This window comes from Mesoplodon mirus (assembly GCF_964341445.2).
Source record: "Mesoplodon mirus genome assembly, chromosome: 12".
Taxonomy (NCBI): Eukaryota; Metazoa; Chordata; class Mammalia; order Artiodactyla; family Ziphiidae; genus Mesoplodon; species Mesoplodon mirus.
Window position 1 is genome coordinate 52281250 of NC_138988.1, and position 20536 is coordinate 52301785.

General features: G+C 43.6%; 1 protein-coding gene across 2 annotated transcripts in view; it reads left to right on the forward strand.

The window, feature by feature from the left end:
* Window positions 1-20536, forward strand: part of GLB1 (galactosidase beta 1) — a 92690-nt gene that overhangs the window by 58889 nt on the left and 13265 nt on the right. For both annotated transcript variants that reach the window (XM_082637546.1, XM_082637545.1), the window contains 5 exons: window positions 2275-2349; window positions 5087-5176; window positions 8238-8351; window positions 9955-10086; window positions 12009-12248. In XM_082637546.1, the coding sequence (XP_082493672.1) occupies window positions 2275-2349; window positions 5087-5176; window positions 8238-8351; window positions 9955-10086; window positions 12009-12248 (651 nt within the window). The remainder of the gene's footprint in view (window positions 1-2274; window positions 2350-5086; window positions 5177-8237; window positions 8352-9954; window positions 10087-12008; window positions 12249-20536) is intronic.

Sequence of the window (20536 nt, forward strand, 5' to 3'; positions counted from 1 at the left end):
CCAGAAGAATAATGAAGGTAAATCCTGGACTCTCAGGGAATTTACTGGTGGTCCAGTGGTTAGGACTTGGCGCTTTCAATGCTGTGGGCCCAGGTTCAATCCCTGGTCAGGGAATCAAGATACCACAAGCCATGCGGTGGGGCAATAAATAAATAAATAAATAAAATATAAAAGTTTTAAAAAAATCCTTGACTCTCAAGCCTTGGAGCAGGAAGACTGAGGGTTCCAGTAGGAAGTTTTCTAGGTGGGGGAAAGAGTGGTGGGAGAAGCTTGATACCATCTCTGAAAATTTGGAACAACCTAAAGAGGTGTTAACCTAACGGCAGACAGGAAAAAAGAAAGCAATTAGAAACCCCAGGGAAAAGAAGAGAAAAAAGTCATCTACAAGGAGAGAGAACATACCATCCCAGTACATATCCGCCACTTAGCTGTGCAGAGAGCAATATTTATATAATTATAATAATGTGAGCATTGGTGACTTTTTTTTTTTTTTTTTTGGCTGTGCTGGGTCTTCGTTGCTGCATGCAGGCTTTCTTTTTAGTTGCAGTGAGCAGGGGCTACTCTTTGTTGTGGTGCACAGGCCTCTCATTAAGGTGGCTTCTCTTGTTTCAGAGCACAGGCTCTAGGTGCAAGGGCTTCAGTAGTTGTGGCACATGGGCTCAGTAGTTGTGGCTCACGGGCTCTAGAGCACAAGCTCGGTAGTTGTGGCACACGGGCTTAGTTGCTCCGAGGCATGTGGGATCTTCCTGGACCAGGGCTTGAACCCGTGTCCCCTGCATTGGCAGGCGGATTCTTAACCACTGCACCACCAGGGAAGCCCTGATTTTTAATTTAGAGTCAATGTACACTTGAAGGGAGGACTTATGGCTATAGACTAGACTTTAACCGTGACAATGTAAAAAGTACAGTTGATGGTTTGGAGGTGGGAGTGGAGAGGAGAGCTCAGCAAAGCATGCAAATAGCCTTATCTTTAAATGTGTGGACACAAGGGATGTCTTAGTTGGTTAGAACTGAGATATAAAGGTATATGATATTATTTAAAGCTACAAACGTAACCAGTAGAGAAAGTGAAAATGACATAACCACATTGGTAAGAAAGGGAGATACCCAGAAGAGTACAGCTGAGCTAAATCCCATGTATTAAAGAAATCAATAATCATGCTTTAAATTGACTGAACAAGAAATAGCAGATGAGTATATTATTTAGAGACTAAAAGAAGCAAAAATTGGAAGAATTAAATGATTTTAAAATGGTTTCCTCTGAAGAACAGAACTAAGAGAATAGTGAGTCAGGAGACTATTGCTTTTTACTATAGCAGTGTTTTATTCTCTTCTTTTTTATTACTTTTAAAAAGGGAAGCAGAGAGAGCAAGAGAGAGGAAGGAAGGAAGGAAGGAAGAGAGAAAGGAAGCAAGGGAGAAAGGAGGAAAGAAAGAACTGTAAGGATCCTGACAGATCAGAATACAACCTACTTGGAGATTCCAGATGGACATAGACATTTTTAAGACCTGGGAATTACACCCATACCTTCTGATGTTAATATAAATTGTGTGTGTGACTCTGTGTGTGTACATATTTAATAAGGCTTTATTTTCTAAATTTTTTTATTTAAAAATAATTTCAAGCTTACAGAAAAGTTTCAAGACTAAGAATATTACAAAGAACACTTGTACATTCCACACCCAGATTCACCCTGTCAACATTTCACTCTATTTGCGTCATCATTTGCCCCTCGTCAAGCCCGTGTGTTTCCTAAACCTCTGGAGGGTTGCAGACATCAGGACCCTTTACCCCTAAATACTTGAGTGTGTATTTTGTAAGAATAAGCAGGAATATGCTCTTATATAACCACATCAAATTTAACATTGACACAAAACTTTAATCTACCAATGAGATTTAATCTGCAAATACAATCTTTTCCTACTATAAACTCCCTCCCTTCAGAGTCCGTTTTACCATGTACCTTTTTCCTTTTCTCCTCCACTTCAGTCTTCTGCTGTCACCGTTATTCTCTCTACTTGTTTTTGCTTTCGGTTTGAAGTCTTTTGTTCTATAATTATTTGAATGATTCCTGGAGCTTAAAGAAAAGACATACAAAGATATATACTTAGATTCTGTTTTGGGGAGAGTTTTTGGTTCCTTTGCCTTTCCAAAAATCACTGGCACTGTTGTTTGACTCTTTGACCCTCCTTTTGAAACATGAATTGTATAGATATGTTTCTGAGAGTTTAACGGCTGTTTTTCTTTTCTCTCTTTTTCCACTCTGGTTTATAGTTTGAAAAAGTACCGGAAGGCCCTATCCCTCCATCCACACCGAAGTTTGCATATGGAAAAGTTGGTCTGAAAAAGGTAAGGAAAAAAAAGTGACAGAAACATTGAGAGTGAGGAAGTGGAATTCAGCAGTCGTGAGTGAAAGTGTTATGCTGGGGAATCGGTTCGTTATTTTTCTGTGAACTAGTTTCCTGTGAGACTGATGGGGTGGATGATGTTTCTGGGAAAACGGAGACACGGGAGGTGAGAGACTCTGTGTGCATGTTGACAGGGTGAGCACGTGGGGCACGAGCGGGCATTCTTAGATCATTTTGGTGCCATTATCCATGTCAAAAGCAGCACTAGGAGCCCTTGTGGGAATAACGTGCACCTTATTGTTATGGCTGGTGGTGTTCTTTTCTATAATTCACCTTTCTCAAAGGGGGTTCTCAAAGGCCACAGGCGTTAACCCTCAATTATACACTCCCCTCCATCTCAAAATTATGTCCTCGTGGCTTGTGGCTTATATGGTAATTGCGACATCGGGGGGAAAGCTAGAAGTGAATCATAAATATGAGTGAAGACCATTTTATTCTAGGGAAAGAGACAAAGAAGCGAGGTTTCATTTGATAGAAGTGACGTAAGCCCAAATCAATTTGTTTTGACCATCTGTGTCTTCAGGTTTTCCCCTCTGATAATCCCTAACTCCTACATGGGTTAACTCACAAGGAAAAAACAGTTACATATTTCTTACAAATCTTGATAATTCTAAAATAGCATCATAAGTTTTTATCTTTAAGCAAAATACCAAACATGATTGTATAATTTTTCCATTCGTGAAGCCCTTTGATGTATTATTGGTTGGTTGAGCTCTTGTAACATTTTCCACCTAGTGTCGGACAGGTGTGTTATGATCTATAAAGAATGTGGTCTCTCTGCCTGATAGGAATCTTGCTTTAGATTAACCAAACTTTAATCACACTTGTAAAGGGAGTATCTTCTACTTGTTCATTGCTACTGCTACTTAAGGAAAGGGTTGGTTTGTGTCTTTTTAAAATTTTTTTTAATTTTTGGCTGTGCTGGGTCTTCATTGATGCGCGTGGGCTTTCTCTAGTTGTGGCAAGCAGGGGCTACTCTTCGTTGCGGAGCATGACCTTCTCATTGTGGTGGCTTCTCTTGTTGCAGAGCACGGGCTCTAGGGTGCATGGGCTTCAGTAGTTGTGGTGCATGGGCTTAGTTGCTCCGCGGCATGTGAGATCTTCCCGACCTGTGTCCCCTGCACTGGCAGGCGATTCTTTTTTTTTTTTTTTTTTTTTTTGCAGTACGCGGGCCTCTCACTGTTGTGCCCTCTCCCATTGCGGAGCACAGGCTCCGGATGTGCAGACTCAGTGGCCATGGCTCACGGGCCCAGCCGCTCCGCGGCATGTAGGATCTTCCCGGACCGGGGCATGAACCCATGTCCCCTGCATCGGCAGGCAGACTCTCAACCACTGTGCCACCAGGGAAGCCCTTGGCAGGCGATTCTTAACCACTGTGCCACCAGGGAAGTCCCGGTTTATGTCTTTATAGAGCTGTGAAAATTTTATTTTTATGCAACAGAAAATAACTGCAAATGTTTCAAACAACAACATTGCTAAAACATAGCTACCTTAGTACCAGAGCACATTTTGTTTACCAGGAAGGAAAATTGTGAGACCAGAAACTAAATATATACAATTGAAGATAGCAAATCGGCATATAACTAAATGAAGTTTAAGTAGAACATAGTTATATAGGATAAAAGCTTTCACCATGAGTTGAGTTCCTTTAGTTGTCCAAGTGGGAAAGCACCCACTCAGCTGAATTGGGACTGTACTTAAGACTCTTTTCGGGCTTCCCTGGTGGCGCAGTGGTTGCGAGTCCGCCTGCCGATTCAGGGGACACGGGTTCATGCCCCAGTCCAGGAAGATCCCACATGCCGCGGAGCGGCTGGGCCCGTGGACCATGGCCGCTGAGCCTGTGCGTCCGGAGCCTGTGCTCTGCAACGTGAGAGGCCACAACAGTGAGAGGCCCGTGTACCGCAAAAAAAAAAAAAAAATTCCTGACCAGTATCGTATTAGGGAAAGCCCTGGGTTTGGAGCCAAACCTAACTGCAAATCCTGTCTGTGCCTTGATTCAAGTGAGCTGCTCTGATCCCCGTTTCTTCTTTCCTAAAAAGGGACAGTAATGCCTGCCTTTCCCGGTGTTGTGAGGTTTCAGTAAGGTATGCGGGTAAAGTGATGTCTCCCCTGGAGTTTGGTGAGGCAGCCAGAGCTTATAGCCATTATCATTGTTGTTATTGCATCAGAATAAACACCGTGAGCTGCAAGCATACACAACGTAAGTATGAATTGAGTGTCTACCTTCTGCTGGCATTGGAGGTAAGCACAGTACAGACCCTGCCCTTAAGGAGCTGACGGTCAGCAAGGACAGCAGTGGTATAAACAACTGGAAAGTGATACAGGCGTGGGAAATGTGCTGCAGACCAATTCAGAGGAGGGCACAGTCGGAGCTACTTCATTGGGAGTGGTGGGAAGGCTTTACAGAGCTTTGGTTTTCATGCATTTTAAGAGCCTTTCATATACAGGAGGTTGTGTTTGCAAATAGCTATGTTTGAAACTATTTTTAAGTTTATCATCTGTTAATTTTCATCCAGGGTTAAGGAATAGATGGAATTGATTGAAGGTGACTGGGGGACAACACTAAGTAGAATTTGAACCATTTCAATTTATTTAGGGGTTGGTCAATGACGTTATTCTCTACTGTGATTACCAGGGAGGGGTGACAGTGAGTGAATGATGCTTTTGTTTCTTTTCAGTTAAAGACAGTGGAGGAAGCTCTCGACATTCTGTGTCCCTCTGGACCCGTAAAAAGCGTTTATCCCTTGACATTTATCCAGGTGAAACAGGTAGGCCTTCAAAGGTAATGCTTCACCTTTTTTCTACTTGCAAAAATGTGCTTTCTGCACTGCCTGTTCTGAACACAGAGACCAAAATGGTAAGTATATAAATCAGACCCCACATAAATTAACCATGAATCTCCACGCTCTCTTTAGTTCTAAGTACTACATGATGAGCTGATCTTTCCTGTGTTTTCCCCCCATTTCTTATTATCAGATAGGTAGTAGCTCAACCTGCTTCAGCATAATTCTGTACAAGCTATAAAATGAGTATATTTAGGACATAATTAATCTTTCTTAAAAGGTATCAGAGGAAAACCACTATTTTATTACTCAAAAAAGACAATTATTTGTCCTTAGCTCAAAGGTAGAAGGACTGTGTTCTTAATAGATTAGGTTATTAGAGATTTTTTCCTGCTTTTGAAGAGAACAAGAACAGTACATCTTGTGTGTGTGTGTGTGTGTGTGTGTGTGTGTGTGTGTGTGTGTGTGTTTAATCTCCAGGCCACAGCCCCATCTTTATTGTGAAAGTTTTCCCCAACTTTTTATTTTGGAAAACTTGCCAGAATAGTACAACAAACACCCGTAAAGCTTTCACCTAGATTCACCAAGTGTTAACAGTTACTTCACTTGCTTTATCTTTCTCTGTGTGTATACTCAGTCAACTGCTTTTTTTTTTCCAGCAGTTTGAGGTAGTTGTCAACATCATGACACTTCACCTTTAAATATTACAGCATATATTTTTAAGAAGGACATTTTCCTACACGACTGTAAATAATGATCACCCTTAAGAAATTTAGCATTGGGACTCCCCTGGTGGCACAGTGGTTAAGAATCCGCCTGCCAATGCAGGGGACACGGGTTCGAGCCCTGGTCCGGGAAGATCCCACATGCCGCGGAGCAACTAAGCCCCCGAGCCACAACTACTGAGCCCATGTGCCTAGAGCCTGTGCTCCGCAACGAGAAGCCACCGCAACGAGAAGTCTGCACACTGCAACAGAGAGTAGCCCCAGCTCACCACAACTAGAGGAAGCCCGCGCAGCAACGAAGACCCAACGCAGCCAAAATTTAAAATATAAATAAATAAATAAATTTATTTTTTTAAAAAGAAAGAAATTTAGCATTGATACAATCCTATTATCTAATACACATTCCAAAGTCAGGTAGCCCTGGTCATTCCAATAGTGTCCTTTATAGCTTAACTGTTTTTCAGTCCAGTTTCCAGTTCATGATCACACATTGTCTTCTTTCATCTGAAATGGTTCCTGAGTCTTTTTTTCTTTCTCTCATGACATGGACATGTCTGAAGAGGTCAGCCCAATTTTGTATATGGCCTCTCACTGGTTAGATTCAGTGAAACATTTTTGGCGCAAACGTGACAGCGGTGATGTGTTCTTCTCAGGGCACCATTTCAGGATGCCCATGAGGTCACTTTTTGCCTTTGGTTCAATGTTCAGTTTGATCACTTAGGATCTCAGCCCCGTTTTTGAAATGGAAAGTTATCTCGGCCCTCCTTTCTGACCTCCCAGGGAGATCACCTTCTAGAAGGAATAATAGCACATCTGATCTCACTCTAACATCTTCTGCCTCCAGTTACTATTGTTATACTTGTGATTTCACTCCAACAGCACTGCTTTGTGATAAATAAAAATGACTAATTAAGCTCCCCACCCCACACTTTTTTATTAGCGTTGGGTAGGTTCTTTCTCTGGTTCTAACACACACTGACTGTACGTCCACGTCCTCATCTACCTGTCTTCTCCACCTAGTAGGGTCTGAGCACATCAGACAAGACACGACACGGAGCAGTAGGGACCTGGGAAGTGAATCCCAGGCTCATGTGTTGACACCGGCAGCCCTCGTTCTTCCTCAGACCCCTTCTGCTCTCTCATCTTTGGCCAAGGCAGTGCTCTCGGATCGGGTGGGGCTCCTGGGCCCTGGCTGTTTCAGATCTGAGACAAGCCCATAGAAGATTTATTTCCAGCAACCCCCTTGGCGGGCACAGCGGCAGGGAGTGGGGTGCAGCCCTGGTACCCCTGCAGCTGCCCCCCACCCCATCCCCAGAGGCCTCAGCTTTGCCTTCGCAGGGAAGATCTCAGCTTCTGCTCCCCTCCTGGAAACCCCTGGTTAAGTTTTCCTCGGCCTCTGAGCTAGGACTCACCACTTTGGTACTTTCAAAAGATAAAAACAAGAGAGAGATGAAGATTTGGGGTCTGGGAGGGAGGCATCCTTGCACTTGAAGGTTTGGCTGGCGACAGCAATAGCATTTCTTGAGTTCAGCACTTTCCTGCAACACAGGAACGTGTGTTAGCGTTTTCCTTCCACTCCTGCAAGGCACCTCTCCACTTACCTGGGGTGCACTTTCTTGCTTTTGGGACCTGAGGAGTAGGGAACTTTGTCTCTGTTCCCTGCTGGATTTCCATTTGGACTCTCTTGTATGACTCAGGATTTATCCACCTCCCCCAGCTAATGGCCACAGCAGGAAGCCACGAACCGAGGCTGATGGATCCCTACCTTTCGGACCAGGGATCCCAGCTCTCAAAGTACTTTCTGACTTAGCGACAGGTTACACCCCCATCTCTGTTGGTTTCCCTCGTGCCTCCACTTTAAACAGTTTCTGATTGACTCTTGTTTTGTATGTTAGCGCGGATTTAGCCCAAGAATCTGGAGAATGTTTTACCGAGCATTCTGTTGCCATTTGCCTTTTGTTGTTGTTGTCTTTGGTTCTGGTTTTTGAGGTAACAGAAATAACTTTGGGATATATATGATGGGATCCCCCGAGTGATTCTGGGCAAATGACTTAACACATTCCAGGGCCCAGTTCCCTCTTGTGGGAGGGGAGCTGACGTTTGACAAAACACTCTTCAGGCTTCCTTGCAGTTCGCTGCTGTGATAGTTTTATTCTGTGACCTGAAGATTGAAGCCAGTTCCCTTCTCTCAAATGGAATTTTTGCCGAGGCTGGGAAAGCATTTCATTCCTCTGGTTTTAGAAATGTCACTTTCACACAGATCGAGGGTGACCAAGTTCTCCTAACGTGAATGTCTTTTTCTTGCATCCTTCTCTAACCAGTACTTTGGGTTTGTGCTGTACCGAACAACACTTCCTCAAGACTGCAGCAACCCAACACCCCTCTCTTCGCCCTTCAATGGCGTCCACGATCGGGCCTACGTCTCTGTGGATGGGGTAAGAATTCTCTCTGTACTTGTGGGTCTGCCTCCACGGGAGAGGAGGTTTATGGGTTGCACTTGGTAACATGACAGTCAAGGCCATTGCTGCCTTTCCATCCTCAGGCTCTACCCCTCCTCGTGATGCCCCTTAGCTGTGCCCCTTTCTTGCTGATGTAGCCTCACCTGTGCTCCATCTACCTGAGATACACCCCCTCACCCATCCGAACCGCAGGGCTGTGCTTAAGGCCCCACCTCCTCGGAAAGCTTCCTGGTTGCCCCAAGTCCAGGGCCATCCCCCTCTGACTGACCATGTGTGTCACCCATGTTTTCTTTGCTCCTGGAGGGCAGGGTCCGTTCTGTACACCCCAGATGACTCATTTAACTTTGGGTCTTCATTACATGAGAAATTATATTCTGTAGGATTGTTCATGATAATTAGAGCTAAAAGACACAAAGGCTTTGGTTTTGTAGCAAAGTAAAGATAACATTTTAGGATTTCCCTTCCTCTCACTGAAACAATCATGTGAAAAAAAACACATGAAGAGATTTTTCCTAACCAAGAAAACTTGTTCAGAAAATTTTTAATGAAAATATTTCCGTTCTGTTGTCATTAGCGGCTTTAATTTCAGTGGCAGCAAGTGTCTAAGACATTATGTGTATACTGGCAGCAGTTGTTTCTAAAATTCCAATCTGGGGGTTGTCTTAGTGAATTACGGTCATTTTTTTTTAAATCTTGCATTTAAAAAAACTAGGAATATGTTGCTGCTAAAACACCTGTTGTTTCCCCTCATTCTGTTATTTCACCTTTGTGGTTAATATCAGGTATTTTGAAGTGAGACTACTCCACCTAACTCACTGATTTTATCTCATTTGTCTCCTCTCTCCATGTTGTTTAGAAGCTACTTTTTGTGACTGCCTTTTTGCTGTGAGAACGTGAAGAGGTTCCTGTATTAGGAATCTTCCCCTGGAATTTTTGCCTCTATCCCCTTTCTGTTAAAAATAGATACACAGGCTACTCAACACTCTGTTATAACCTATATGGGAAAAGAATATGAAAAAGAATGCATATGTATGTATGTATAACCGAACCACTTTGCTGTACACCTAAAACGAACACAATATTGTAAATCAACCACACCCCAATATAAAATAAAAATTTAATTTAAAAACTAAAGGACTTTCCTGGTGGTCCAGTGGTTACGACTCTGAGCTTCCACTGCAGGGGGCACAGGTTTGATCCCTGGTCAGGGAACCAAGATCCCACATGCCGTGCAGTGGCGCCAAAAAATTAAAAAAAAAAAAAATAAGATAAAAATAAAAAATAAATACAAAATTTAAAAATAAAAATAGATGCACAACAAAACATCCCAGAGCTAAGGAAACCAGCCTTGCCCCTTCCTTGCTGGGAGCTGAGTCTGCTGATCTTCTTGTGTAGAAAGCAGTGATTTCAGGAATGTGGGCGTCTGGCCAGTAACTTGGGCAAAGGAGCCATCAGAGCATTTCCTCCCAAGTCTGGTGACATTTCCAGGCAGGAAAATGAGTGCTGAATTAACTGAGTGGGCTGCCTCTCTGCTGACCCTCCCACCCTAGTTAATTCTCATTTGGCATTGAACTGACAGGTCCCCCACGGAGTCCTTGAGCGAAATGTTGTGATCACCCTGAACATAACAGGGAAAGCTGGAGCCACCCTGGACCTCCTGGTGGAGAACATGGGGCGTGTGAACTATGGCAATTCTATCAACGATTTTAAGGTAGGCCTAGCTTCCCTGTTAGGAGTGAGGTTCAAAGGTTGACCTGTGCCTAAGCCACTAGGGAAGTTTCTGTAAATCCATTTAAAAACTCCCACATACACTCTTTCCCTCCAGCCCTGTTCACATAGAAGTAATTTTTAAAAGCACACCCACCCTTCCGTATTTGATGAGTGAACCTACCCTGATTTGTTTTGCAACCTAGAAGTTGGGTTGTTTTGAAGAACTGTTTTCCTCTGCAGGTGATGAGAAAGTTGAGCTTTGCAAACAGAAACCTTCCTTTGCGTTTGAATTCAGTCATCCTTTAGTAAGAAACAGGGGGAGAAAGCCACTGCACCATGCTTTTCCTTTGCTTAAAAAACCCACTGAGGTCGCAAAAGGCACTCCCTTGCCAACAAAGCCAGCTTAGCATTTGGTCTGCTCTGTTTTCTGGATGTGGATGAACCAGGACAAACTCTTGAATTGAACCTTTCCCTTGGTGCACTGCCTCTCACTTCTGTTGGTTAGTCTGTGCCTAGGTGTCTAGTCCATATACGTTTTTCTAATGTACATTTTGAGAGCATTATTCAGCAAACATTTGTGAAGCTCATACTCAGTGCACATGCTCCGTGAGGCGCTTTGGGGGATGCAAGGATGTTGAGATATAGGCTACCCCATGGGTAGCTCACCATCTGCTAGAGGAGGGAAGTCTTCACTGAGGGAATGATGACACCACCCACTCTAGGAGAGGACAGGTGTCTGTGGCTATTTCCTGACCCTCCTGGTGACACCTCGGAGGCAAGGCAATGACACTCTTAGGGAATAGCCATACAGGGGCCACTTTTGTCTCCAGTAGAAATGTCCCTGCTACAGTCCTTGTGCTCAGGCTGTAATCAGTGGCCTTCCTGCTTGGCTGTCACAGGCCACGATGACCTATAGAGTGATGGGGACGCTTATGAGGTGTCTAAGTCCCCAGGACCCAGCAAAGAGCCTGGCACACAGCTGCCTTGTTAATGCTTATTGAATTACTAATTGGACGATTGAGGCTTGGTATTGAGAAGTGTCCTGGGACTAATTTGGGATCCCACTGGGTTGGAGAAGTTCCCCTCATAAAAGGCTGGGAAGAGGGACTTCCCTGGTGGCACAGTGGTTAAGAATCCACCTGCCAATGCAGGGGACACAGGTTCGAGCCCTGGTCCCGGAAGATCCCACATGCCGTGGATCAACTTACCCGTGCACCACAACTGCTGAGCCTGCACTCTAGAGCCCGTGAGCCACAACTACTGAGCCCATGTGCCACAACTACTGAAGCCCATGCACCCTAGAGCCCGTGCTCTGCAATAAGAGAAGCCACCACAATGAGAAGCCCGCGCACCACAATGAAAAGTAGCCCCCGCTCCCTGCAACTAGAGATAGCCTGCGCACAGCAATGAAGACCCAACACAGCCAATAATTAATTAATTAATTAATTAATTTTTTAAAAGGCTGGGAAGAGAAAGCCAGATAAACCATGATCAAAGGCTTCAATGCAGTGGCTGATGCCATGGACACCCCAGGCCCCTGCCCCTGCTGGACAAATAGATCAACTTCAGAATGTGAGTCTGAGGCTCCCTATCATCATCACGGCCCTTTCTATCCTTTTACAGTGGGCTGGATGTTCTTTTGCATCCCCCCCTCCACTCACTCTCTCATCCTCAAATTCCATCATTTCCTCCATTCTAGCAATGTCTCTGAACCAAAAACTGAAGATTGGGGATTTGAGATCAAAAGCTCTGGCTTCAAGCCAGATCTGTCACTTTGATGTACACACCGTTTGAGTCTGCATATACTGTTTGTGTTTCATATCCCAGTTTGCTTTTCCCAGGAATTCAAGGCTGGAACACAGAGTCACTTGAAGCCTCCCTCCACCCCCACCCCCAGCTCATTGCTCTGTTTCTCCTTTACAGGGTCTTACTTCTAACCTGACCCTTGATTCCAATATCCTCACCGACTGGGAGATCTTCCCACTGGACATGGAGGATGCAGTATGCAGCCACCTGGGGACCTGGGATGGCCATGACAGCGGCTGTGCCCACAGCCCATCTGACTACACACTCCCGGCCTTTTATATGGCTAATTTCTCTATTCCCAGTGGGATCCCAGACTTGCCCCAGGACACCTTTATCCAGTTTTCCGGATGGACCAAGGTATGTGTCTTCATGGGAAGTGTTTGAATTCAGGCCTCAGACGTCTGGTTTTCAGTCTCTGATTGAGAATCAAAAAGAGCTGCTAATGGGATGCTGTGTGAGTCTGGCAGTGGAAGATTTTCTTTGGAAGTTTACCCAGTTCTCAGGAGCAGGACCATGGCAGATCTTTGAAGGTGCAATGGTCAGCATGAAGGTACACCATCTACCCCATTTTCATTGACTGACAACTTTCTTTAGAAACTTCCTCCTTCTTTTAAGAAAAATCATAGTCCCCTTGGAAAGTGCCTAGGAGGAACCCTTCTTCTTTATCCTGAAGAAAATCTGGCCCAGGCAACCGGGTGAATATCTGGGGAACCTGTTTTCTCTTGTTCATGCCTAACTATACTCTCAGAACACCCTCACCTCCGTGTGAAAGTGCCCCTGTGCCCTGGGGGCATCCACCACTGTCTGTACGATCCTCAGCTCTCCCTTGGCCACTTTACTGCCTGCTCACTCTCCTTTATTCTTTGAAGACATCAGCATGTCTTCTTTCACCGTTGTCTTCTCCACTTCAAGTCCTGTTTTCATCCTAGATGCCCTTATCATAACTCAGTTATTCATTCAACAAATATTTTAGTGGCCACTGTTACCAAGAGTGGGTCCAGTTGCTTACTGCTCTAAAGCCAATAAAGAGGCAAGGTTGGTGGAAAGGATAGTTTGCTTTATTTTGGTTGCCAGCAATTGGGGGTGGGGAGGACAGACTCCTGCCCAAAGGCTGACTCCCCCGCCGCCCCCAATCAGCAGGCAAGAGCTTTTTTTTTTTTTTTTTTTTTTTGCGGTACGCGGGCCTCTCACTGCTGCAGCCTCTCCCGCCGCGGAGGACAGGCTCCGGACGCAGAGGCCCAGCGGCCACGGCTCACGGGCCCAGTCGCTCCGCGGCACACGGGATCCTCCCAGACCGGGGCACGAACCCACGTCCCTTGCATCGGCAGGCGGACTCTCAACCACTGCGCCACCAGGGAAGCCCCCAGGCAAGAGCTTTTATAGGTGGACGGAGGGGGCTACATATAGAAACAGCACAGTCAGCCTGACAGTCATATTGAAATTGGTCCTGCGGTGGTCTGACCACCATCATCTTGATTGTTTTAAGTACAGTTAATCTTCAGCTCCAGGGTCAGTTTGTTACCATTTCCTTGAGGCCAATTCTCTGAATTGTGGCAGCTTATGTGATGGCTACAGTCTGGGCCTCATGTAGTTAACTTCTTCCACCTGGTGAGGGTTTCAGTATCTATAAGACAGCTCACAGAACATGGCTCAGAATATTATCTATAGCCCTTGAGGAGGAACTAAAGTCCTTGACTTTGCTTAATGACTAAACTATTAATGTTTTGTCCTATTTGATTGTTTTCCTTTGCTTCTGTATTTTCCCACTTCTCTCATTAAACCTATCCTTTGGCTAAAGTTTTTCTACAAGACAAAAGGCAGGTGGAGGACATGGAGGGAGAAGGACAATAGGGTCCTGCTCCATTTCAATCCCCCCTTTTCTTTGATACTCCCCAATCTTGATGAGGGACAGGTATAGAACAAGAAAGGGAATAAAGTTTTGGATAGAGAGGTTAATCATAAACTTGGCAGAGGAACTTGGTTTTAGTTCCATTTCTGTTCCAATTTCCCCCAAATCTTTGAGGGAATGGGGTGACAACTGCTCTGGCTACTTCCTGGTGAAATGGGGCCTAGTCCTGCCTAATTTGGGGACTGGACACAGAGTTGGAAATAATTTCATGTTCCAAGCTTAGCATCAATATTTTGTATTATGAAAACATTACCTCTGTCTTTGATTGCCTTGTCATAGTACCTGGACAAACATTTGAAAATTAGTAGTCATATTGCAATGAGGATAATAATCAAAATGTTTTTTTTTAAAGATCAGCTTTTTAAATAAATTTATTCATTTTATTTATTTACTTTTGGCTGCTTTGTTTCTTTGTTGCTGTGAGCGGCTTTCTCTAGTTGCAGCGAGTGGGGGCTGCTCTTTGTTGCGGTGCACGGGCTTCTCATTGCGGTGGCTTCTCTTGTGGCAGAGCACGGGCTCTAAGCGTGCAGCCTTCAGTAGTTGTGGCACGCGAGCTCAGTAGTTGTGGCTCGCAGGCTCTAGAGCACAGGTTCAGTAGTTGTGACCCACGGGTTTAGTTGCTCTGCGGCATGTGGGATCTTCCCAGACCAGGGCTCGAACCCGTGTCCCCTGCATTGGCAGGCAGATTCTTAACCACTGCACCACCAGGGAAGCCCCAAAATGTATTTTTATACTATTCTCTGAATGTATTTTTTTCCTTAATGGTTAAAGTGGATGTACAGTGTATGTTTAATAGGCCATATACAGACTGTTTGGTTAGCCTAAAGTTCAAATTAAATCAGGTATAAGACAGAATGACTTCCCCATACCTCAATATGTGAAAATTTCTTCTATCATTTTCCCCTTTCAACTGTAAATAGAAAACATTGATAATCAATGTATTTTTCCAAGTTGCCATAGTGGCTCAGTTGCCATAATGGCTCAGTTGCCTACTCTGGGTCCATTCATGTCCCTCAGTGCTAGACCTACTTTTTTTTTTTTTTTTTTTTGCGGTACGCAGGCCTCTCACTGTTGTGGCCTCTCCCGTTGCGGAGCACAAGCTCTGGACGTGCAGGCTCAGTGGCCATGGCTCACAGGGCCAGCCGCTCCGTGGCATGTGGGATCTTCCCGGACCAGGGCACGAACCCGTGTCCCCTGCATTGGCAGGCGGACTCTCAACCACTGCGCCACCAGGGAAGCCCTAGACCTACTTTTTGTTTATATATTTGTCTAGTCACCTACGTTGGGGGAAAACTAATCAGACATAACAAACAAGTACAGAAAAGCCTGTTGATGGGGGAACATTTTATAGGCTATACATTTTATCAGTTATACCCAGTTGTCACACAAACATTGTACATGTGCTTTAAGCAGTAAACTTAAAGCCAGCAGTGATACACATCATTAGTAGTTATACTCTGTGACAACTTCATTAGACACTTTTTTCCATCCTGAACATTGGTGTCAGAAGTATAGTTAGAAGAAAAACAGTAGCTTTCCATTAGAATTCTTCAAATTTCTTATCAATATTTATCTCTGAGATTCCTCAGGGGCCCTCTGGAAAACTCAAAATTAGATAGATAAAGAAACTTACAATCTGTTTTCAAAAGCAGCTCAATATTCCAGGAAAACTTTGTTCTCTTAACAGAGAGAAAACCAGATTCCCACCTTGTACCAGCTTACTGTTAATAACAAAATTCATTTACATAATTAAATTCAATCTAATCTTAATTGATCTTAACAATGTACAAAATTCTTTTCTCAAAATACCTTTTTTTACAAAAAAAGGATACTTTCTATATCCATATTAATTTGTCCCTTATTTTTTTCCCATCCAGAAGCAACCAGCTTTAGGACAAAATTATTCTACTTTTATCCCTCAACAAAGATATCTCCAGGGAATTCCCTGGCAGTCCAGTGATTAGGACTCCACACTTCCACTGCAGGGGGCATAGGTTCGATCCCTGGTTGGGGAACTAAGATCCTGCATGCCACATGGCATGGCCAAAGGAAAAAAAACAACAGAAAACAAAAATATCTCCATTCTTTATATTTTCTCTTGCCAACAACACACATCCTACTTGCTTTACATACTGAAATGTTTCCCTTATCATTTTTACATATTACAATTTTTAACCCTTTAAAACCTTAACAAAACTAAGAAACAAGTAATCAAACTGTTATACCAGCATTTTCTGATTGGCAAACTTAAGAACATATTCCATAACCTCTAAAAACATACATTTTTTTCATGCACAATTGCTCTTTAATGTGGTACCAGATGTATGTTTAATACACCTAAGTCCTCTTTCCTCTCTTTTTTTTTTTCTTTTTTTTTTTTTTTGGCTTGAAGTTCTACTAATTAACCCAAGGCTGAAGTCTCAGGCAAAGTGAGCTGTGTTTGTATTTCAAGGACGTGTTAAGAGTTAACTTCAAACTTTCTCCTAAGCATATTTTTGTTCTCTCAGGGTCAGAATTCTGAGAAAAAAAAAAAAAGTATTTATCAAGCTAGCTTTCTCTAACTGCATATACAAAAATAACCAGTTTTGGAATTTCAAAAAAAATTTCATCTTAACCAATTTTTTTCTGAGTTTGAAGAATACTGTTGGTGGCCACACAGTGTTTTAAGAAATCGTCTTTCTTTTTCTTTAGTCATAGTGTCATAGCTAAAATCTTTCTAATGAACTGTACCTGAATTTCTCATTTTACAAAAGGCAACAAGAATACCAAAGACACAAATGGAATACACATTCACACACCAGAAGACAGAACTGTCACAGATCCTCTGAGAGAATGACCAATATGGAGTCCCAAACAAACACTTTCCAACACAAACGGTCTTCAATGGTAGACACACATCAGAACCAATTGGCAAAATGCCCAAATGACACTCAGTGCTCACAAATGGTTCTCAATGTCAGACATACATCAGAACCAATTGGCAAAATGCCCAAATAGCACCTCATGCTCAAAAGAGAAGTTTGCCCAGGTACACACCAGTGAACCTACCTTGGTCTTGGAGCTCATCAGCTCGCCCAGAGGCATCTTTCTGTTCCACCAAGGAAAAGCGTACGTTGGCAGCCAGCGGCGAGCAGGGCAGAAACAGGGAGGATCCCCGAAACAAATGGTTTTGGCAGCTGCTAGGAACGCCCCCAAATCCCCCTCTCAGGGCCAGCAAACCATGAGCAGTGGGCTCCTTGCAGCCATCCCGGTGCATCGTCATGGTGGCAGCTCTGCTGGAGAAAACTCCAAGGAGCCAGATATTGTGAGAGTGCAGCTTCACATTGGAAGCCAAAATCTGTTAGCAAAAGTGGGTCCAGCTGCTCACTGCTCAAAAGCCAATAAAGAGGCAAGGTTGGTGGAAAGGAAAGTTTGCTTTATTTCCAAGGCTGGCAAGTGGTGGGGAGGGCAGACTCCTATCCAAAGCCGACTTCCCCCGCACTCCAACTGACAATCAGGGGGCAAGAGCTTTTATAGGTGGATGGAGGGGGCTACATATAGAAACAGCACAGTCAGCTCTGACGGTTGTCTTGAAATTGGTCCTGTGGTGGCCTGACCACCATCATCTTGACTGTTTTAAGTACAGTTAATCTTCAGCTCCAGAGTCGGTTTGTTACCATTTCCTTGAGGCCAATTCTCTGAATTGTGGCAGCTTATGTGATGGCTACAGTCTGGTCCTCATGTAGTTAACTTCTTCCACCTGGTGGGGATTTCAGTATCTATAAGACAGCTCACAGGACATGGCTTAGAATATTATCTATAGCCCTTGAGGAGGAACTAAAGATCCTTTTTTTAAAACATTTTTTTAAGATTTATTTATTATTTTTTAATTTATTTTTGGCTTGTGTTGGGTCTTAGTTGTGGCGCTCAGGCTCTTCCTTTCTGCACATGGGCTTCTGTCTAGTTCTGGTGCGCAGGCTCCAAGGCACGTGGGCTCTGTAGTTTGCGGCACACAGGCTCTCTACTTGAGGCAAGTGAGCTCAGTAGTTGTGGCGCATGGGCTTATTTGCCCTGTGGCATGTGGGATTTGAGTTCCCTGACCAGATATGGAATCCGCATCCCCTGCATTGTAAGGTGGATTCTTTACCATTGGACCACCAGGGAAGTCCCAAACTAAAGGTCCTTGATTTTGCTTAATGACTAAACTATTATTGTTTTGTCCTATTTGATTGTTTTCCTTTGCTTCTGTATTTTTCTCACTTCTCTGATTAACCTTATCCTTTGGCTAAAATTTTTCTAGAGACAAAAGGCAGGCCGAGGACATGGTGGGGAAGGACCATAGCGTCTTGCTCCATTTCACTACTGTGTGCCCAAACTTTGTGCCAGGTGCTAAGGATACAATAATGAATAGAACCAGATATGGTTCTTGCCCTCATGGAACTTAAAGTCTTGTTGGGGCAGCCAACCCAAATCATATAATCACCCAAATTAAATGCCAGAACTGCAGCTGCAATGGGTGCTAAGAAGAGATATGGAGATTGATGATAATTGGGCATTTGACCTTGTCAGGGAGGTCAGGGAAGCCTTACCTGTGGACATGATGCTTGACAGAGGTAGGAGTGTTGAATAGGAATTAACGTGGCAGAAAGGGGAGGGAAACATGCTCCAGGCAGAGGGGACAGCATGTGCAAGGGCCATGTGGTTAGAGGGGAAAGTGGCCAGTGTGAGGAACTGATAAAGGACTGAAATGTATGGAACACAGAGAAAAGGGAGTGTGGTTCAGAGAAGAGGCTAGAAAGCAGGTAGAGACCAGATCAGGACAGGCCAATTAAACCATATTAAGGTTTGGTCTTTCTGTTGAGAGTCACTGAAGCAGCAGAGAGACGTGGCACGATTGTGATGTGATGAGCCTCTGTGACCCCAGGATGGGTTGGTTGAGGGTACATGTGGATTCAGGGAAACTGTCTAGGAGGCTGGACCATAGTTTCATTGAGAGACTGGGATGGTGGGAGCCAAGATAGAGATGACATCAACTATATGAGAGATGTTTGAAGTTAAATTGGGAATTCCCTGGTGGTCCAGGGTTAGGACTCCGCACTTTCATTGCCAAGGGCGTGGGTTCAGTCCCTGGTCAGGGAGCTAAGATCCTGCAAACCACGTGGTGCAGCCAAAAAAAAAGAATAAAGTTAAATCAATAAGATGTAATGACAGATCGGATATAGGGATTTAAAGAGAAGGACGTATCAGATGACTCTGAGGTTCCAGGCTTGCAGCTGGGTAGATGGTACCATTTACTGAAAGAAGAAATTTCAGAAGAGGACTTGGGCTGGAAGAGCAAAATCATGAGTCTGGATGTGGACAGCTGAGTTAGAAATGCCTTGGAGAACAGTGGAGAGAAGGTACACAAGGAGGCTGTTGGATTTATGGGTGGGGATTCAGAGGAGGGATCTGGGCTGGGAACATACATATGAGATCATTTGTGTACGGATGGTTGTTGAAGACATGGGATAGATGAGGTCCTCTAAGGAGAGAGGATGAAGAAGGAAGAAAGGAAGGCCTCAGGCTGATCTTTGAGAGACACAAACATGACAGAAAGTGAGGAGGAGAGGCCAAAAATGAGAGGAGAACAACATTTATGCTGCCAAGAGGACAAGTAAGATGAAGACAGAAACATCTCTGCTGGATTTAGCACCAGGGGATCATGGGGACCCTCAGTAAGCGCTAAGCCAGCAGAGTGAAGCATTGCAAGCCAGATGGCCTTCTACTAAGGAGTGTAGGGGGAGGACATGAACACATGAATAAATACGGATACTTGAAGATAAACATTCTTGAGAAGTTTGACTCTGAAGGAGAAGAGGAAAACAATACTGGAAAAAAAACTGGAAGAGACGATGCACATGGCATGTGTTTAATAAATGCCCTTTTATAATGTTTGCTTTTTACATGTTTATGGACATATATTTTCATTATCATTCTGTTTGAAATATTTTCTTATTTCCCTTATTATCTCTTTGAACCATGGATTATTTAGAAGTGTGTTGTTTAATTTTCATATATTTGTACATTTTTTAAAGCATATCTTATTTTTGATTTCTAATTAAATTCCACTATAAAACTTCTGGAAGAAGGAGGAAAATCTTCATGATCTTGGGTGAGGCAAAGATGTCTTATATTTGACACCTAATACATGGTCCTTAAAGGAAAAAATGGATAAATTGGACTTCATCAAAATTGAAAATGTTTTCCCTTCAAAAAACATTATTAAGAAAATGAAAATCCAAGCCACAGACTGGCAGAAAATGTTTTCAAATCATATATCTGACAAAGGACTTGATTTTAGAATATATAAAAATTCGTATAACTCAATAATAGGAAGACAACCAACCCAATCAAAAAATGGGCAAAGGACTTGCATGGATAGTTCACCCAAGAAGATATACAAATGGCTGATAAGTGCATGAAAAGATGCTTAATATTCAACATCATTAAGGAAGTACAAATCAACCACAATGAAATACCAGTTTATACCCACTAGAATTGCTATAATAATGAAACATGGACAAGAACAAATGTTGGCAAGGATGTAGAGAAATGGGAAACCTCCTACATTGCTAGTGGAAATGTAAAATGGCACAAACACTTTGGAACACAGTTTGGCAGTTTCTTCAAGGGTTAAATATAAAATTACCATAGGATTCATCAATTCTACTCCTAGGTAGAGACATAAAACATATGTGCACACAAAGACTTACATGCA